The sequence below is a fragment of the Meles meles genome, chromosome 2 (assembly GCF_922984935.1).
Source record: "Meles meles chromosome 2, mMelMel3.1 paternal haplotype, whole genome shotgun sequence".
Lineage (NCBI taxonomy): Eukaryota > Metazoa > Chordata > Mammalia > Carnivora > Mustelidae > Meles > Meles meles.
In genome coordinates, this window is record NC_060067.1 from 137,735,280 (window position 1) to 137,753,985 (window position 18,706).

Consider the following 18,706-nt stretch of genomic DNA (forward strand, 5'->3'; position numbering starts at 1 on the left):
TAGAGTCCCACTAAGTGGTCACCAGGGGGTTCGTGGTTCCTCAAGGCAGCTTGGCTGAGGAGCCAATGGGGCAAAACTATCATCTGTGGGATTATGACTGAATGCCTCTAAGTCAGAATCCCACCTAGGCAGAACAATATGGCAGTGCCGTGGAACCTCGGTTGGCCTCAGATAGCCAGTCCCCAGCAGTCCCAGCCAGTGGGCCTCTGCGCACACCCCGCATAGTGTGGCATGCCCCACCGTGCCTCGGGACTGGGGTCCAGTGCGGAGAAATGGGGAAATGGGGCGTGGCCAGAAAGGGGGCCGTCCCCTTGCCCATCACGCAGCGCACATTGGTGGGGAACCTGGTGCTAAACCATTTGTTTTCTGGGTCAGTGTTTTGTCCATAGCAGAGCAGCTCCCTTGCTGCGATCTATTGAAAGTTCAGCCCTTGGCGCCTGGGTGGCTCAGTGGGTTAAGCCACTGCCTTCGGCTCAGGTCATGATCTCGGGGTCCTGGGATCGAGTCCCGCATCGGGCTCTCTGCTCAGCAGGGAGCCTGCTTCCCTCTCTCTCTCTCTGCCTGGCTCTCTACTTGTGATCTCTGTCAAATAAATAAATAAAATCTTTAAAAAAAAAAAAAAAAGAAAGAAAGTTCAGCCCTTGGGCACAGGGGTCTGAGATGGCTGCTGAAGCGAAGATGGCTGTACTTATGCTATGGCTAAACCTGAGGTGGGATGGCCTTAATTTTTCTCGGCCTCCACAGTAACCATTCATTAATTTGGGCTTACCTAATTAATATATCTGTTGATTTATGAAGCAGAGTTGAAAATGGCTTTTCTCAGTATTGCCCTATTTTATAGCTCAACTTCTCCTTCCATTGCATTGACCTAGCTGGAGTTGCATCTTATTAAGTATGGGCAACCTCTCACTTTTGCTGGTCTACTCCCATAGGTCATTAGTTCCCCCTCCCTCCCTTTATCTCAAGCAATATGCATGTGGAGTTCTGTAGATACTTAAATTTGTAAAGACTTCCATTCTATATTTGTGTTATCCAGGTTTTATCTAAAGATCACTATCCTTACCTAGGAGCCAGAGAGGTTAGTCATAAAGCACTCATAGATCATGTCACTCCTCTGTTTACCATCTTCCAGATGGTAGCAGTTTTCCTTAGGCTAAAAGTCACATTCTCTGTGTGACACTCAAACACTTTAAGGATCCTCCCATCTCTGAGCAGTTGGATTTGCTATTCTTTCTTTCTGGAATTCTTTATTCCTATTTACTCACAGTGCCCTCACCTCAATTCCTTCATGTTTGGCCAAAATGTCAGTTTCCAAGCAAGTTTTTCTTTGATCACTCTATTTAAAAGCTACTCTATCAATGGATAATCAATGTCCATCTTCACTTCTTTTTCTCCATAGTACCTGTTACTATCTCAGTACTCAATCTTTTGTTTAATGTCTCTTGCTCTACATTAAAATGTGAGAATCATAGTGTATCTTTCATTACTGGTTACAAATCCAGACCTATAACAGTGTTTAGAAAGTATTTCCTAATGGAAGGAAATGTTCTCTCTCTCTCTTTTTTTAAGATTTTATTTATTTACTTAACACAGAGAGAGAGATCACAAGTAGGCAGAGAGGTAGGCAGAGGAAGAGGGGGAAGCAGGCTCCTTGCTGTGCAGAGAGCCTGATTTTAGGCTTGATCCCAGGAACCTGAAACCATGACCTGAGCTGAAGGCAGAGGCTTAACCCACTGAGCCACCCAGGTGCCCAGGAAATGTTTTCTTAACTTGTTGTCTAAATACAATTTATTCATTAAAATTTTGGGAAGGAGTGTCATGCCTTTCATCTTAGTTTAAAAGATTTTTTAAAATTTTATTTTTTTGGAAATCCTCATCTTTCTTCCCACTGGAATAGTTCCCCAGTCCTTTTAACTTTTAAGCTCAGTTCTTCCTTTAGAATTATAAATGTTGATATTCATTGAAAAATTAGGACTATATCTTTAATGCATTACGTTCAAAATTTTTAGTTTTGAAGATTAAGAAAGATGATCACAACCTTAGGTATCTCACAACTTGGTTTCTCCAGCTTAGCATTATCAGGTCTTTACCATTGATAATTTTTTTTCTTCTTCTTAATTTTACTGTGAAAATTTTGTTCTGTGTGTGTGTGTGTGTGGGTATCAAAAAAACTGTTTTGCTTTAAACTGTTCTTTCTAAAATTTATACTCTTTTTTTTTCCTGTTCTTTTACTGTACTGTAATACTTGGACTTCTAAGAATATATAGGTTAAATTAACAATTAAACTAAAAAGTAACTTACATTTTGTTTGATTTTTATAATTTTGGTAACCTCAAAAACATGTATTGTAGGTCACTCTTAAAAAATAGGCTGCTATGAGGAAAATTGTTTTACAATTTAGTAATCCAAGGGGTTCTTAGATTGGTTTAAGAGCCTAAAACAAAAGCCATGGTGTACTTGATAGGGGACTATAGAGAATTCTAGATTTTTAAAATGATTTCTAAGTAAAAGTGAATTTCATCATTGACGTTATGCTAGATATAGAATTTAACCCCAATTATTTTTTTCTACTTTGATAAACATGTTTTGAAAGTCTGGCACACTATTTGAAGTTCAACACTGATGTATTTTCCCTTTAACTGATGTGAGTCTGAAAAAAAAAATCTTATACTTGTAAGGAATGTATGTGTCTTAATTTGGTGACTTATGTGTGGCTTGCTTCTGATTTTTTTCAGGGGGATGTTTCTGGATACTATTCTCCCCTCTCGTGATGATAATGGCATACGTCCTGCAATCGGTCAGCGAACCCGTTTAAGCAAAGGAGATATTGCACAGGCAAGAAAGCTGTATAGATGTCCAGGTATTGCACCATACAAAAACAGAACCATAATTGTGCCTGATTGTGTTCTTCCAGATGAATAAGCCGCAATTCACTGAACTGTTTACTTGTGTCTCTCCATGCTGGCAAGTGACGTATTCGGTTCAAAGTCAGTAATCATAAAATGAAATGAGAGAACTCTGGAACACTCATTGATATAATTAAAAACAAATTGCTAGAAATCAAATTTAAGCAGGGATAGTATTTTTTTTTTTAAACAGAGTTAGCATTTTTTTTTCTTTTAACAAGTAAAAGAGCAAAAAGCATGATTGTCTGATAGTTGTTATTAAATAGTTGCAGGATTTCATAGTCAAATGTTGAGTTTCCTTGCCAAAATAAAAAGAATGTCCTTTATTTCAAGTTCACAACTGAGGACTGAAATTATATTTTTCTTGAAAGTACCACCATTAATGATATATAAATTGAAATTTTATTAGTTGGAATGTATAACGTTGGTGCAAAAAAGGAGTTCTAACAGTGTTACTTGTGAGTTACCACATGTTTTGCTACTGGCTAAAGTTATGAAAAAGAGATTAAAGGAAGTTCTTAATAAGACTGTTCTAAGGGAACACCAGTGACTTACTGGTCCAAAAAAGAAAAAAGAGTTTGCTCTCAAATTGGAAATGGTGCATATTCTGTGCACCTCCTGCATAGTCAAAATCCTTTGAAATAACATATATCAAAGAAATATGTTTTACTTTGGTTAGCACAGCTTTCCCCCAAATTTTTGTTCGTGTATGTATGTGTAGTATTTTTTTTAAATATAAATTTCCACAGGAAAGATGTATTTATAAATAAATGGCACCACTATGACAAAAGAATTTAGTGATTCTTGGCTAATTTCTGGCAGTATTGGATATATTATACTTTTTAACTTTGAAAGAAGATTTGGGGGAGGATTGTGTGATAAATAGCAACTAAGTAAATAATTCACGTAGAAGGCCATTTTGTCTGTCTCTCAATACATGTGTGTATGTATATATATATATATATAAATGTATATAGATATATCTATATCTCATTTAAAAACACACTGGACATGCATTTCTAACACTGAATTATATGAAGATCAGCCAGTAGGAATCAGAAAAGTAATCAAACTTATGAAACTGTAATTTTCAGTCTATAACTCTTAAATATTTAAGCTACTAATGGGAAAATACATATAAGTTTTCACTTGAGGCTTTATTTATATAAATACATACACAGACTGTTTTCTTACTTGAAACAGTATAATATATAATATATACATTGGTTTGTTAATACAGTGAAACCACATTTATGAAGGTACCATCATCAATGTGAAAGATATCTTGTGTTTTTAAAGCAGTATATGAAAGTTGCTTATTTACTTGCATGATGAATTAAGAGAGAGCTAAGACATGTAAATATATATTTAAAAAATATCTAAAGTTTTAGTTCACTAAATCTTTAAGAATGGTTTGTTTTTTCTCTCTTAGACATTTTAGTGCCCACCAAACAGGTCCCTCCCTTTCTCTCTTTTTTCCATCTTTTGCTCTTTGTTTCCTTCTCTCTCCCTCTGAGCCAGTGTGTGTGTGTTTGTGTGTGTGTGTGTGTGTGTCTGAAGTCCTTAGCTTTGAGCCTTGAGCCCTGTGTATGGTTATGAATTTAACATTCTTCATTTCTTTACAATGAGGAGCATTAATGATATTGGTAGAAATATAGGACAAATAAACTTAAGTTACACTGATGCAGTAGGTTTACCAGTAGCTCCAAGAACATTAATGGAATAATGTGAAAGACTGATAAATGTACATAGAAGTGTGAATAGGATGACTTATTTGAGAATCATCTAGGAAGAGTGTAGGAGTTTATATAATGAAATCTGGTTGTGTCTTGGTTTTAATACTGAAAGGAAAGAGTTGTAAAACTTCATAGTCCCTTGGAGTTTGCCTTAGTGTTTTCTTTTGTTAGAAATTGCTAATGAATAGGTCCAATCAGAGGTATTTGACTATATCATTCCAACTCTTTACTTCTTATAAGTTTACTCTCCAAGCTGTTTTGGATCTGCATTTTATAGAGGTATTCCTTAAGTGTTTAATCTTGAAAGAAATACCGACCTGGTTCACACTTAAATATTTAAGGTTGTAGCTTTTATGGTCTATGATAAGTGGGGCCCTGAGTCCAAGAGGGCAGGTTTCTATAGGCTAGTAATAGGCAGACTGCAGATATTGTTGCCTTTCCACTAATAATATAGGAAATGGTTTTTATCTATCAGAAGATGAGCAGCATTAAAATGCATGCATTTTTAATTCCCTTAAAACAATATAAACTGCTAATTTTTACAATACTTTCTGGCTGGCAAACATCTTGTAATCTATTATTATAGTTACCTATTTTATATGCCAAATATATAAATTAAATTTATGTGGGAAATCTGAATTACTCATTGTACAGTTGGTGCATACTCATCATGAAAAAGCTCCATGTAGGAATAAAGTTGTTTTTAAGGTGATGGCATGAAAATGTTTCTTTTAGTTTAGAATTATTTTCATTACCATTTCTTGTTCTTTTAGGATCAGTCAAGAGAGATTTCCTTATGCACTGTTAATATAAAGAAAGAATATGATCCTTTACAGCCCTGGCGCTCTTCTGACATAAAACCCCATTATTCATTGCCAGACCACATCCCAGAAAGAAGGAAGGGAAAAAAAGGGAGAACTGCCCAGCCCTGGGATTGAACAGATTTCTGGACAGTGCTGCCTGCAAGCCAGTCCTATGTCCTTCCCACAGCTTTCAGGTCTTTCTAGCATTAAGGCATCTAAAAGGATACCCACTGATGCTGCTTTACCTGTCTGCATTATAATCTCTTGCATCCTACATACTGTCAGGATTCTCCCCCAAGCAAATGTGGAGAATATGTCATCATCACCGTCTCCAGATCTCCATTGTCCCTTTATGCCAGTAAAGGCATTAAAAAAAAAAAAAAAAGTAAAAAAAAGCAGTTTGCTTTTTTTTTTTAATTTCTTTTCAGTGTACCAAAATTCATTGTTTATGCACCACACCCAGTGCTCCATGCAAAACGTGCCCTCCATAATACCCACCACCAGGCTCACCCAACTTCCCACCCCCCGCCCCTTCAAAACCCTCAGATTATTTTTCAGAGTCCATAGTCTCTCATGGTTCATCTCCCCTTCCGATTTCCCTCAACTCTTTCTCCTCTCCATTTCCCCATGTCCTCCGTTTATTTCTTATGCTCCACAAATAAGTGAAACCATATGACAATTGACTCTCTCTGCTTGACTTATTTCACTCAGCATAATATCTTCCAGTCCCGTCCATGTTGATACAAAAGCTGGGTATTATCCTTTCTGATGGAGGCATAATACTCCATCGTGTATATGGACCATATCTTCTTTATCCATTCGTCCGTTGAAGGGCATCTTGGTTCTTTCCACAGTTTGGTGACTGTGGCCATTGCTGCTATGAACATTGGGGTACAGGTGGCCCTTCTTTTCACTACATCTGTATCTTTGGGGTAAATACCCAGTATTGCAATTGCAGGGTCATAGGGTAGCTCTATTTTTAATTTCTTAAGGAATCTCCACACTGTTTAGGAGATCTTCTCCAGGATGTCTGAGTTGAAGTGGATATTTTTCTCTTCATAGTGGATATTTTTTCTTCAATAGTACACATCAGTAGTGTGTACTATTGTTCTCTCTTAGGAGGCCCTGTTTTTCTTGTGACCCTCATTTTCTAAATGTATTTTTTTCTATTTGATCTAATTTTAGGATTCACTTTCCTTTCTGATTTCTAAACTGCTTAGTTTAACTCATCTCCTAGTACAGTCACTGGTCTATATTTGCATTTTCTCTTAAACTGGTTTTTCTGTAGTCCCATGAACTTTTTGCTTACTTAGTACTTCATCAACCATCAGTCCTAATATTCTGCAGTAAATTTTCCCCAAGTAACATAATAAAATTAGAGAAAATACAAAATAAATTATCTAAAAATAAAAGGCCTTCCGAGGATTAGAGTCTTCCTTGTTACATAAAAGTGTATGTGCATTCACACATGAACACTTGTACAGTCTATGTTCACAAATTTAAAAGTTTTAAGTGTTAGCACACATATGGTACATGTGCTGAATATCCCTGTCCATGGATGCACATTTGTGTGGACACTTTAGGGATGGAAGGCCACTTTCAGCGTGCGTGGAGTCTGAATACTAGAAACTTTACATTCCTTTAAATACTTTTTTCGTTAACTTCACTTTTAAAATTGAAATAAGGTTCCTATTAGTTACCTAAAGCATTAATCTCTTGGTTCCTGGTATAATTTTCTGAGATTCCTGACAGAATATACTTTCTACATGTGTTTGTACATATACAATTCTTGGCTAAAATATTGCCCACATGCAGAAAATAGTAATTTTGCCATTTTTCCCTCAATTATTCATGGACTCCTTTATTCATCTCCCTGTAAACTTTCCCTAGTTCGGTGGATGGTACCAGACATAGATCATCTGGCAGCCGAAGCCAGAACTCTGGAGGACATTCTCACTTAATTCCTCCCTCATTTTCTCCAGCTAGTCGGTCCTGCTGCTTTCTTGGAATCTTGTCTTTTTTTTTTTTTTTTCCCTTTTTATTTATTTTTTCAGTGTAACAGTATTCATTCTTTTTGCACAACACCCAGTGCTCCATGCAAAACGTGCCCTCCCCATCACCCACCACCTGTTCCCCCAACCTCCCACCCCTGACCCTTCAAAACCCTCAGGTTGTTTTTCAGAGTCCATAGTCTCTTATGGTTCGCCTCCTCTCCCCAATGTCCATAGCCCGCTCCCCCTCTTGTCTTCTTAAAGTGAATCTCCTAGTCCCGAAAGCCTTGTCTTTTGTCTGAATTATTGAAATGCCTCCTATTCACCTCTTGCCCCTATTCTTATATCTCTTTAGTTCTCTGGGCATGATGTTGTTAAGTGGCTTTTGAATATGCAAAGCTTATTTTGCTTATTTTTAGGATAAAGGCTAATCTCCTTTCCATTAGGTCATTTCAAAATGTTTTTCTTGTCTCCTCCCTGAGTCTTTTCTCTAGGTATTACCCCTGCAGTCTAGATCTCACCTCCAGTTCACTTAGCTCCAGGCATCATGGTATGCTTGTCTCCTGCCTCTTCCTCCAGTCAGAGTGCTCCTAACTGCCTCCCAGTTCAATTCTAGCCACATTTAGGAATCGGCTCCTACTTAAAGACTCCCTCATCTCCCAGGACTCCACATGGCAAATGCTCCATTGGATCCTGGTCTTTGTGTCTTACTCCTATAATCATTAGTGATTTGGCATTTCCCACACTGGAATATAGAAGCTTCTGTGGGATTGGAGTTGAGTTTTCCCTCATGGTTTTCTGAATCGGATGTAAATTAAGTGCTCAATAAATAGTTGCTGTGTGAATGAATGAGTCACTGTTAACACGTGAAAGGCACCATTCCAGATGTTATGGCCCCAGAAAAGGAAGCACAGACTACACACATGAGTATCTGAGCCTCCGGGGCATCATGCAGACAACATCACTTGGTTAGGAAGTAAATTTCATCCTTAAAGGATGCTAGAGAACTTCTAGATTAGAGATGCCTACCTTGGGCTGCACACTGCAGGAGGAAGCCTCCTTGGAGTTGGTGTTTATGTTTCATTTTAAAGGATGATTCAGACTTGGTTAGACAGTTACTGTTGAAATGTATTTTAAAATATTTCAGTAATTAATCTCACATTATCTCTCAGATGATTTAGGGTTCTTTTAAGCATTTCCTTATCTTAAAATAATTTTACTTTTTATTTCATATTTTTAAAAATAATTTTAAACCTATATTTTGCTTATTATATTTGAAAGTTTAAGGGATCTAAATATAAGTTAATTAGGTTAGTATTAAGTTGATTAGATACAGTTGTATTTCTTCCCCTAATCTAGAATTTGTCAAGATCCTTTGCAAACAGATTTATGAAATAGAAATTATTGTTCATCTCTATCTGTGTTTTCCTTAGCCTTAATAAAATTATAAATGTTCTCCAATAGAACATGGAGAAAGGAAAGTTCTCAGTCTTTGGTGTTGGGTGGATATTACAGACATTTGGTGAGGAAAGTAACTGAGGATGGACATGCAAGCAGCTGTAAATTTAATGTTATTAGAAGGTCCAGAGTTTGTAATAATTGCTTAACAAGACACAATCCAAGTAGCATTTATACAATTCAAACCCAATTTTCTACTCTGGAGGAATGAAGGTATATGTGAATTACTTGTTTCAGAAGTGTGATCGATTGTATGATAAAGGACTTAGAAATTTAAGCACTTTATTATTGTTATTTTTTATTTTGGCAAAAAAATCACATAATAAGACATCTACCCTATTAGCAAATCTCTAAGTGGATGGTACAGTACCGTTAACTGTGCACATCGGAGTACAGCAGATCTCTAGAACGTCTTCGTCTGGGGACACCTGGCTGGCTCAGTCCGTGAAGGGGCTGCCTTCAGCTTAGGTCCTGATCCTGGGGTCCTGGGACTGAGTTCCACATTAGGCTCCTTGCTCAGCAGGAAGCCTGCTTCTCCCTCTGTCTGCCTCTGTCTCTCTCTCTCTCTTTCTCTGAAAAATAAATAAATAAAATCTTTAACAAAAACAAATAGAACTTCTTGGTCTTGCAGTTTAGAGTTTTGACGAAAACTCCATACCCACTGAATGGCAACTCTTCATTTCTTTCTCCCCCCAGCCCCTGGCAGTCAGCATTCCACTTTCCACTTCTATGAGTCTGAGTACATTAGAAACCTCATGTAAGTGGAATCATGCAGTATTTGTCTTTCTGTAACTGGCTTATCTCACTCAGCATCACGTCCTCTGGGTTTATCTGGATTGTAGCATATGCCAGTTTTACTTCTAGTTTTAAGGCCGAATAATATTCTATTTTATGTATTACCACAGTTTATCTATTCATCCACTGATGGATGTTTGGGATATTTCTGTCTCTTGTCTAATATGAATAATGCTGCAATGGAAATGAGAGTGCAAATATCTCTTCCAGATCCTGTCTTCAATTCTTTTGAATAAATACCCAGAAATGAGGGGACTGTTGGATCATTTGGGAATTATATTTATAATTTTTGAGGAAATCCTACACTGTTTTCCATAGTGGCTGCACCATTTTATGTTCCTACCAACAAAGCACAAAGGCTGCTACTTCTATTTCTTTGACAACATTTCTTATTTTCTGGTTTTTTGTTTCTTTGTTGGTAAGTGCCATGCTAACAGTTGTGAGGTGATAGCTCATTGTGGCTTTGATTTGCATTTCCCTAATGATGAGTGATGTAGAACATTTTTTTTCATATATCAGCCATTTGTGCTTCTTCTTTGCCCATTTCTTTTTCTCTGCCCATTTTAATTAATTAATTAATTAATCAAACTGTTTCATAATTTACTTATTTTTTTTAGTGTTCCAAATTCATTGTTTATGCACCACACTCAATACTCTTTGCCCATTTTTAAATTCGGTTATTTTGCTTTTTGCTATTGATTCATGGGAGTTCCTAATATATTCTGAATACTAACCCCTCATGAGATATATGGTTTGTAAATATTTTCTCCCATTCAGAAGGTTTCCTTTCACTCTGTTGATTGCTTCCTTTGGCGCACAGAAGCTTTTTTAGGTGATGTAGTCCTACCTGTCCAGTTTTGCTTTTATTACTATGCTTTTGGTGTCATATCCAAGAAATCATTGCCAGGACTGTTGTTACAAAATTTTTCACCTGTTCTCTTCTAGAATTTTTGTAGTTTTGGGACGTACATTTAAGCCTTTAATTCATCTTATGTTGATTTTTGTGTCTGATATAAAGTAAGGGTCCAAGTTCATTCTTCTGTATGCATATTTCTAGTTTCTCCAACACCATTTTCTGGAGAGACTATGCTTTCCCCAATGAGTAGTCTTGGCACTCTTGTTGAAGATCATTTGACCATACCTACATGGATTTATTTTTGGGCTGTCTCTTTTCTTCTCTTGGTCTATATGTTTGTCATAAGCTAGTATCATACTATTTTGCATACTGTAGCTTTGTGATATGTTTTGAAATCAAAAAGTGGGAACCAGCTTCTTTTTCTTTTTTTTCCCGAAGAATGTTTGGCTATTGTTGGTTTGTGGTTTTATGTGAATTTCAGGATTTTTTTTCTTTCTGCAAGAAATGTCACTGAGATTTTGATTGAATTGTTTTGAATCTGTGGATTGCTTTGGGTAATATGGATATTTTAACAATATTAAGTCTTCCAATCATGAACACAGCCCATCGTTCCTTTGGTTTCTGTTATTTTTAATTTCTTTCAGCAATGTTTTGCAGTTTTCAGTGTACAAGTCTTTTGCCTCATTGGTTAATTTATTGCCAAGTATTTTATTCTTTTTTGATGATAGTATAAGCAGGATTGTTTCCTTAACTTCCTTTTGAAATTGTTTGTTGCTGGTGTAGAGAAATGCAACTGATTTTTTGCTGTTGATTTTGTATCCTGCAACTTTGTTGAATTTATTAGTTCTAACAGTTTTATGTGTATGTGTGGAACATTTATGGTTTTATACATTTAAGATTGTGTCACCTGCCTACAGAGATAGAAATTTAACTTCTGACTTATATTTACTTTTAGAGTAATTCTTATTAGGGCACTGTATAATTCTTTATATATTTTTTCCTCCTAAATATAACTAAGTTTTTTAGTTCAAAGACATATTCAAACACTTTAGACCACAATCTTCCTACCTGTGGAAAAGGTATCTAAGGGTTAAAAAGAAGATTCAGGGCATAATAACATTTGATTCCCACAAAGCAACTTTATTAAGTGTATGTTAATAAGATGGGCATTTAACAAGAGCAAACTGAAGCTGAAGCTTTTGAGATTTACTTGTATGACATAATTAGTAGGTGGTAATGCTGTGATTAAAACTTGTGTTTTCTCATCCACAGACTTTGCTGAGTTAATAAACAGCCTATGCATTTTAACTCTGTAGTGCTACTTTTTTTTTGCTGATTTTTCTTTAGTTCCTTTAATATTAAACTTTGCTTTGTATATCTGAGCATTGACAACCTATGGATGGGGAAAGTGCTGAAATATCTTTTGTAGTAGGGATCAGGTAGCCTGGGACAACCACATTTACTGAGGTAAATGCATAAATGATTATAAGCATTGTAAGCAAATGCTATATAATAGATTTACTTAATATTCGAGTTACATGCTGATTCTATTTATTTTTCCTTTTATAGGGTTTTATCTTTATCAGGACAGTATTGTTTGTATACATCTGTGGATGAAATATATTTAATTGTTTTAAATTAAAACTGTTTCATCCACAGATGAAATCCAGTACCTTTAGTAAATCCATCCACTTAAGTAAATCCAGTACCTACATTCTTTTGGCTTAGTGTACTTTTCAATCATTAAATAATTTATTTTTAGACTGCTATGAATTACAGTATTTTTCAGTGAAACACTCAACTTCCAAATGATTATATAGCATCCTAACTTATCCTACTTAGAAGCATATTGTTTGCATTAATAAAGTCTTAATACATTTTTATTTTTCTAAGGGTTCTTGCAATGTTTCATTTATCAAGAGCCCTGAGGTGATTCATGGGAAATGCTGAATTATGTATTTTTGACCTTGAGCATTTTCATTTTGTTCTAAAGTTGCTTTTATCTGCTTATTCATCAGAATAAACACTGCTTATTTCTACTTGAAATGTGTTTTGTTGTGCAAACTTAATATCTGTGTTTTCAAATAAATGTTTATATCATATCAGACTTTTTACAACTCAGTTTTATTTTCAAAGTCATCATCTTTCTTTCCTAATTTAACTTAAGATATGCAAAACCATTTATTATTTATGGAGGATTTGATGAGACAAGAATTCACCTACTGGTAGCTATGACTCTGTAATATGGTAATATCTCAGTCTGATTTCAGTCTCCTTCAGAGGGAAAGAACTCTTATTAAGTGAAGGTTATGAAGATGATAGTTTGCAGTGGAAGAATCATTCTTGAATTCAGGATACTTAAACCAACCTATACCTATGTTCATGGGGCACATGCTATGTCTTACAAAAACAACAGGAAAACCCATTATAGAATGGTTCTGACCACTAACCTTGGCTAAACCAACAAGCTAATTACTCTCTGTCTATGGCTTTGTTGAAATGGCCCTAGAAATATCAATCACACAGATCTTGAGGCTGTGTAGCAGATAATTTGCTATTTTAGATGACTGATAATTACTTCTAAGATATTAGACAGCCTTAGTAAGAGGAAAACACAATTGTTTTTCCAGTAATTTCTACTTATCATCAACAGAAATGAGAGAGTAAATCAATGTCCACATCTTCTTGGAAAATTTTAATCTTCCTTTAAGGTTTTAACCTTTTAATTTTTTCAGGTTATTTTGAGAAAAATTTTCATTGTGTATGACATTTTGGTATCACCTTTATTAGTTGTATTCTACTTATTATTTAAGATTTCTGTTTTTCAACTTTGGTGTGGTATTTGCTATGAAACTTAGCTTCACTTTACACTGAAAAATATTAATTTTGTTTCATATGTTTCCCTAGCCACATGAACCAGATACTCACTGGCCTGAATATGAGTATGGGTGACCTATTAATTCTTTGGGAATGAATGAGAAAATTCTCCATGAGGAAGAACTTTATGAATGCCAGATTATTTATCTCATAGTTTTGTTTCATGGTTGGCCCTAATGATACCATTAGTTATCCTAGTAATAGAAACATAAGATGTATTTACTTGGAAAAGTCTTTTTTAGAAGAGAAATACATGTTTTCATCTAACACCAAAAGACTCAGGGCCTTATGATGTCCATGTCTTTCATGAAAATTAAAGAATGGTATTATCTTTTTAAGGAAATTTGGATAACTCACCTCTTTAAAATAGCAAGTATATGTATCTTTTTTTTTTTTTTTCCTTTTAGCATGTGGAGAAACCCTACAAGAATCCAATGGCAATCTTTCCTCTCCAGGATTTCCAAATGGCTACCCTTCTTATACACACTGCATCTGGAGAATTTCGGTGACCCCAGGGGAGAAGGTAGTTTATATCATCCAGAGTTCTCATTTAGTGTTATATAAATTGTTAAATATACAAAGGTTCATTTTCTTTTAAATACAATTTGCTTTATTTTTTATTCTCATTTGATTTTTTCAAATATGAGACTAAAAAACTCAGAAAAGTTATAATGAAAATTGCTCAAGCTCTGGAAACTTTTTTGAAAAATGTGATTTAAAAAGAAATAATAAATGCTCTAAAAAGGTTGAAATAACGTTCTCAGGCACAATGGAATTAAGTTAAAATAAGTTTCACATAGATAACCAGAAAAATCCCACATATTCCAGTTAAGAAATATACATAAAATATCCAGTTTAGCTAAGAAGCAATTATAGTGAAGATTAGAAATAATTTTCAGCTATAATATAAAAAAATACTGAATATCAAGTCTGTAAGATGCAATGAGAGCAATACTTGGTAGGAAATTCAGAACTTAAATGCTCACATTAACAAATAAAAAAATGCCCTAAACTAATGAGTTAGACATTCTTATTGAATGGCTATTAAAGGTATAGTCAAATAAATGTAAAGGTACATAATAGAGGAAGTAATAAAAAATACATAAGTTAAGGAGATCAAAATAACATGGTACAAAGTATGAATAAAGTTGGTACTTTGAAAAAACTTAGAAATATAGGAAAATAGATGTAAACAGATCAAGAAAGAAAGAATAACAGGAAAAGCACAATTATCTAATCATTAGAATGAAAAGGTTATTATAATCAAGATGTTCTAGACACAAAAATGAGAATAAAAGAATATTATCGACATTATACCAGTAACTTAAAAAATGTAGATGACATGGGAAAACTCCTACAAAATATTACTGAGTTCTTACTTGAGAAGAAAAAAAAAACCTTGGTTACTCCTACAACAACTAAAGAAAATGAACTACTGTTTAATTGAATTATTAGATATTTTTAAGTAATGAAAATCCAAGCTCACATGGCTTAATTAGTGAGTTCTAGCCAACATTCAAATAAGGAATAAGTATAATGCTATATAAACTCATCCAGGGAATAAAAAAGAAGATCCACTTTCCTATTTATAAATGGCTAGCAAACCTTGATAGCATTCCTGACAAGGACAGTATAAAAAAGGAAAAGTATAATCCAAGCTCACACTTGAATATGGAAGTAAAATCCTCAAACGAAACCAAAGCTTTGCATGCACGTATGCAGACACAAACACCATTAAATGTGCATCTCCCCTGGACATTGGGGAGGGGAGATGCACATTTAATGGTGTTTGTGTCTGCATACGTGCATGCAAAGCTTTGGTTTCGTTTGAGGATTTTACTTCCATATTCAAGTGTGAGCTTGGATTATACTTTTCCTTTTTTATACTGTCCTTGTCAGGAATGCTATCAAGGTTTGCTAGCCATTTATAAATAGGAAAGTGGATCTTCTTTTTTATTCCCTGGATGAGTTTATATAGCATTATACTTATTCCTTATTTGAATGTTGGCTAGAACTCACTAATTAAGCCATGTGAGCTTGGATTTTCATTACTTAAAAATATCTAATAATTCAATTAAACAGTAGTTCATTTTCTTTAGTTGTTGTAGGAGTAACCAAGGTTTTTTTTTTTTTTTTTTTTTTTTTTTTCTTATTGGGGAGGGGAGGCGAACCATAAGAGACTATGGACTCTGAAAAACAACCTGAGGGTTTTGAAGGGTCAGGGGTGGGAGGTTGGGGGAACAGGTGGTGGGTGATGGGGAGGGCACGTTTTGCATGGAGCACTGGGTGTTGTGCAAAAAGAATGAATACTGTTACGCTGAAAAAATTAATAAAAGGGGAAAAAAAAAAAAAAAAAAAAAAAAAAAAAAAATGTGCATCTCAATTAAATCAAGAAAAAATATCTATTACTGATTTAACAACAACAAACCCTGAACAAATTGGGAATAGGTACCTTCTTAATCTTCGAAAGCAGATCAACAAAAATTATTACAAATACTATTCTTGGGAAAATTCTGTAAGTATTTCTTTCTACCACACCACTTTTCTTTTTGGTGGAAATCATGGCAGATTAAGGCAAGAAAATGTAATTAAACATAGTAAGGATTAAAAAAGAAGAAAATTCCCTTCAGCATATTTGGTTTGTTGGTTAAAGTGTTTATTATTAAGAAAGAAAATGGGGGCGCCTGGGTGGCTCAGTGGTTTAAGCCTCTGCCTTCCGCTCAGGTCATGATCTCAGGGTCCTGGGATCGAGCCCCGCATCGGGCTCTCTGCTCAGTGGGGAGCCTGATTCTCCCTCTCTCTCTGCCTGCCTCTCTGCCTACTTGTGACCTCTCTCTCTGTCAAATAAAATAAATAAAATATAAAAAAAAAGAAAGAAAATGAATAACCATTAACTTATGAATTCTGTCTTGAATGCTAAACTTAAAAAAGTCTTTCCATAACAAGATTATATTGATATTAATCTTTATTTTTACTACTTATTAAATAGTTTTTGTTCTTTGCTTATGACTAATTCATCTGGAATGATTCAGTTACACTTCGAGTTTGTTAAGAATGCATTTGAAGTTAAAGAAATTTTAATATTCCTGATAATTGAATGTTGTAGGAGAATCATGGGTATGGAGCTGTCCAGGGTGTTCCAATACTCAACATGAAACATTTGTGTAACATGAATAGTTTTTAAACATAAAAAGGTACAATTGACTTAGAATACATGAATGCATACATAATTCTTTATACAGTCATTTTAAATTTAAGAATAAAAGTCTATGTTGTAGTTATAGATGTTGATCAATTTCTGTGTGAATTTTTGAATAAGCTCATCAGAATATTTTATGAAAATCATTCTTAAAAAGATACTGAAGAGATATAAAAGCTGATAAAAAACTATACATGATTTTGAAATTAAAATTATTGAATATGAAGAGTTTTGAACAAAATTAATAAAAATTACATCCATTCATAAGAACAAGGTAATACAGGAAAAAAAATCAGTTCCTCTTATCCAATTGCAGTGCCCAGACCATCAGTATTCAAAGTTTATTCACTTTTCTTGCATGTATGATTACCAATAAAACTGTAGCTTCCAAAATGTTATAAATAGGAAGACATCAACACATCTATCATCTTTTTAAAATATTTTTCTTATTTTTATGTATGATGATGAGCAAATAAATTGAATTAAGTAGTCAGTGAACAATATTAACTTACTTTTTTTTTCATTCTTGTGCTTTTACTAGTTTCTTTTCGTTTTAAATTTGGGTTTATTTTGTTGTTCTCAGTTGGCAGTTTAACTCATTAATTCTAATACAAACCCATAAAGCTATAAATTTCCTTCTAAGAACTACCTTTATCTGAATTTTGCCAGCTTGACATACAGTATTTTTGCTATTTTTCAATTTTAATTACCTTCTTTGTCTCTTATTATTTCTTCTCAACCAACATATTTTTTGGTAATATATATTTTCTTATTTGCAAAGATACATTTTTTCCCCCCAATTATCCTTTTCTTGTTAATTTCTCCTTTAGTCAGTTCTGGCGAGAGACTGTACTCTGTAAGACGTCAGTCTTTGAAATATTTTGAGGCTGGCAGTATGACCTTGGAGCTGACTGACCAGTCTTCATAAAGGATAATCATCGCTTTAAAGATGGGGCATCTGGGTGGCTCAGTGAAATGTGCGACTCTTGATTTTGGCTCACATCATGATCTCAGAGTCTTGAGACTGAGCTCTGTGTCTTGCTCTGAGCTGGGCCTGGAACCTGTTTAGGATTCTCTCTTTTTCCTCTCTCTCTGCCCCTGCCTCCACTCTCTCTCTCTCTCTCTCTAAATAAATAAAATCTTAAAAAGAAAAACGAAATGTGTTTTGTGCAGTAGCTAGGTGGTAAGTTTTCTATGCATATGGGAGGCAGTTCTCTTTTTAATTGTGAAATGTATATATTTTCTAATTATTGTTTTTTTACTTTATCCAATAGAAAGTTATGTTAATATTTGTCACTATTTGGTGGATTTATTCATTTACCTTTTAAAAATAAATATTTGTTAACAACAAATTTTATATTTATTTATATTTCAATATATTAAAATATTTTTATTCTATGTTTTATATACATACTGTGTTTAGAATATAACATCTTTCTGGTAATTGAACTGTTACTATACACTGTATTTCTTTATCTCTAATCACTAGGTTAGTACTCTACTTTTTTTTCTGATATCAGTAAGGATACACATTCTTTTGATTAATATTCTAGCTTGGTTATATCTTTATCTTGCATTAGACATTCAGTTGTTCTGTGGTCTTGTGTCTCAGGTGTGTCCCTTTTAGAAAGTAAATAGTTTGGTTTTATTTTTTATTTAATTCATGGTGGTTAGTTTGTCTTTAGTGTTTAATTGCAGTTACCTTTATTGTGATTACTGATGTATTATTATTTCTTGTTTGCATTCTGTATGTCCCACTTTGTTTCTTTTGTCCTACTTTTTTTGCCTTTTTATATATTGAATTTATGGTTTTGTTTTCCCTCATTTCATTTATTTTCTATCTATTGGGTTGAAAGTTTTAAATGTATATTTTATTATTTGGTACCCCTGTTCTACCAGCCTTCTTAATGGGATCATATTTAAATGGTATCCTTATCCGCCCAAACCATAAAAAGATTCTAAAAAAAAGATTATAATACACGGTATCTTCATTTTATATGCTATTGTTTAGTATTTTTCTTCAAGTTTGTTTCGTCCTTATACAAATGAGATATTGTTGTGGTTTTTTACACTTAACATTTGTTA

General features: G+C 34.4%; 1 protein-coding gene across 3 annotated transcripts in view; it reads left to right on the forward strand.

Moving 5' to 3' along the window:
- The window catches only part of TLL1 (tolloid like 1), a 219,166-nt gene that overhangs the window by 122,265 nt on the left and 78,195 nt on the right, over positions 1 to 18,706 (forward strand). For all 3 annotated transcript variants that reach the window (XM_045998282.1, XM_045998280.1, XM_045998281.1), the window contains exons 8-9: positions 2,736 to 2,860; positions 13,830 to 13,945. In XM_045998282.1, coding sequence (XP_045854238.1) covers positions 2,736 to 2,860; positions 13,830 to 13,945 — 241 coding nt within the window. The remainder of the gene's footprint in view (positions 1 to 2,735; positions 2,861 to 13,829; positions 13,946 to 18,706) is intronic.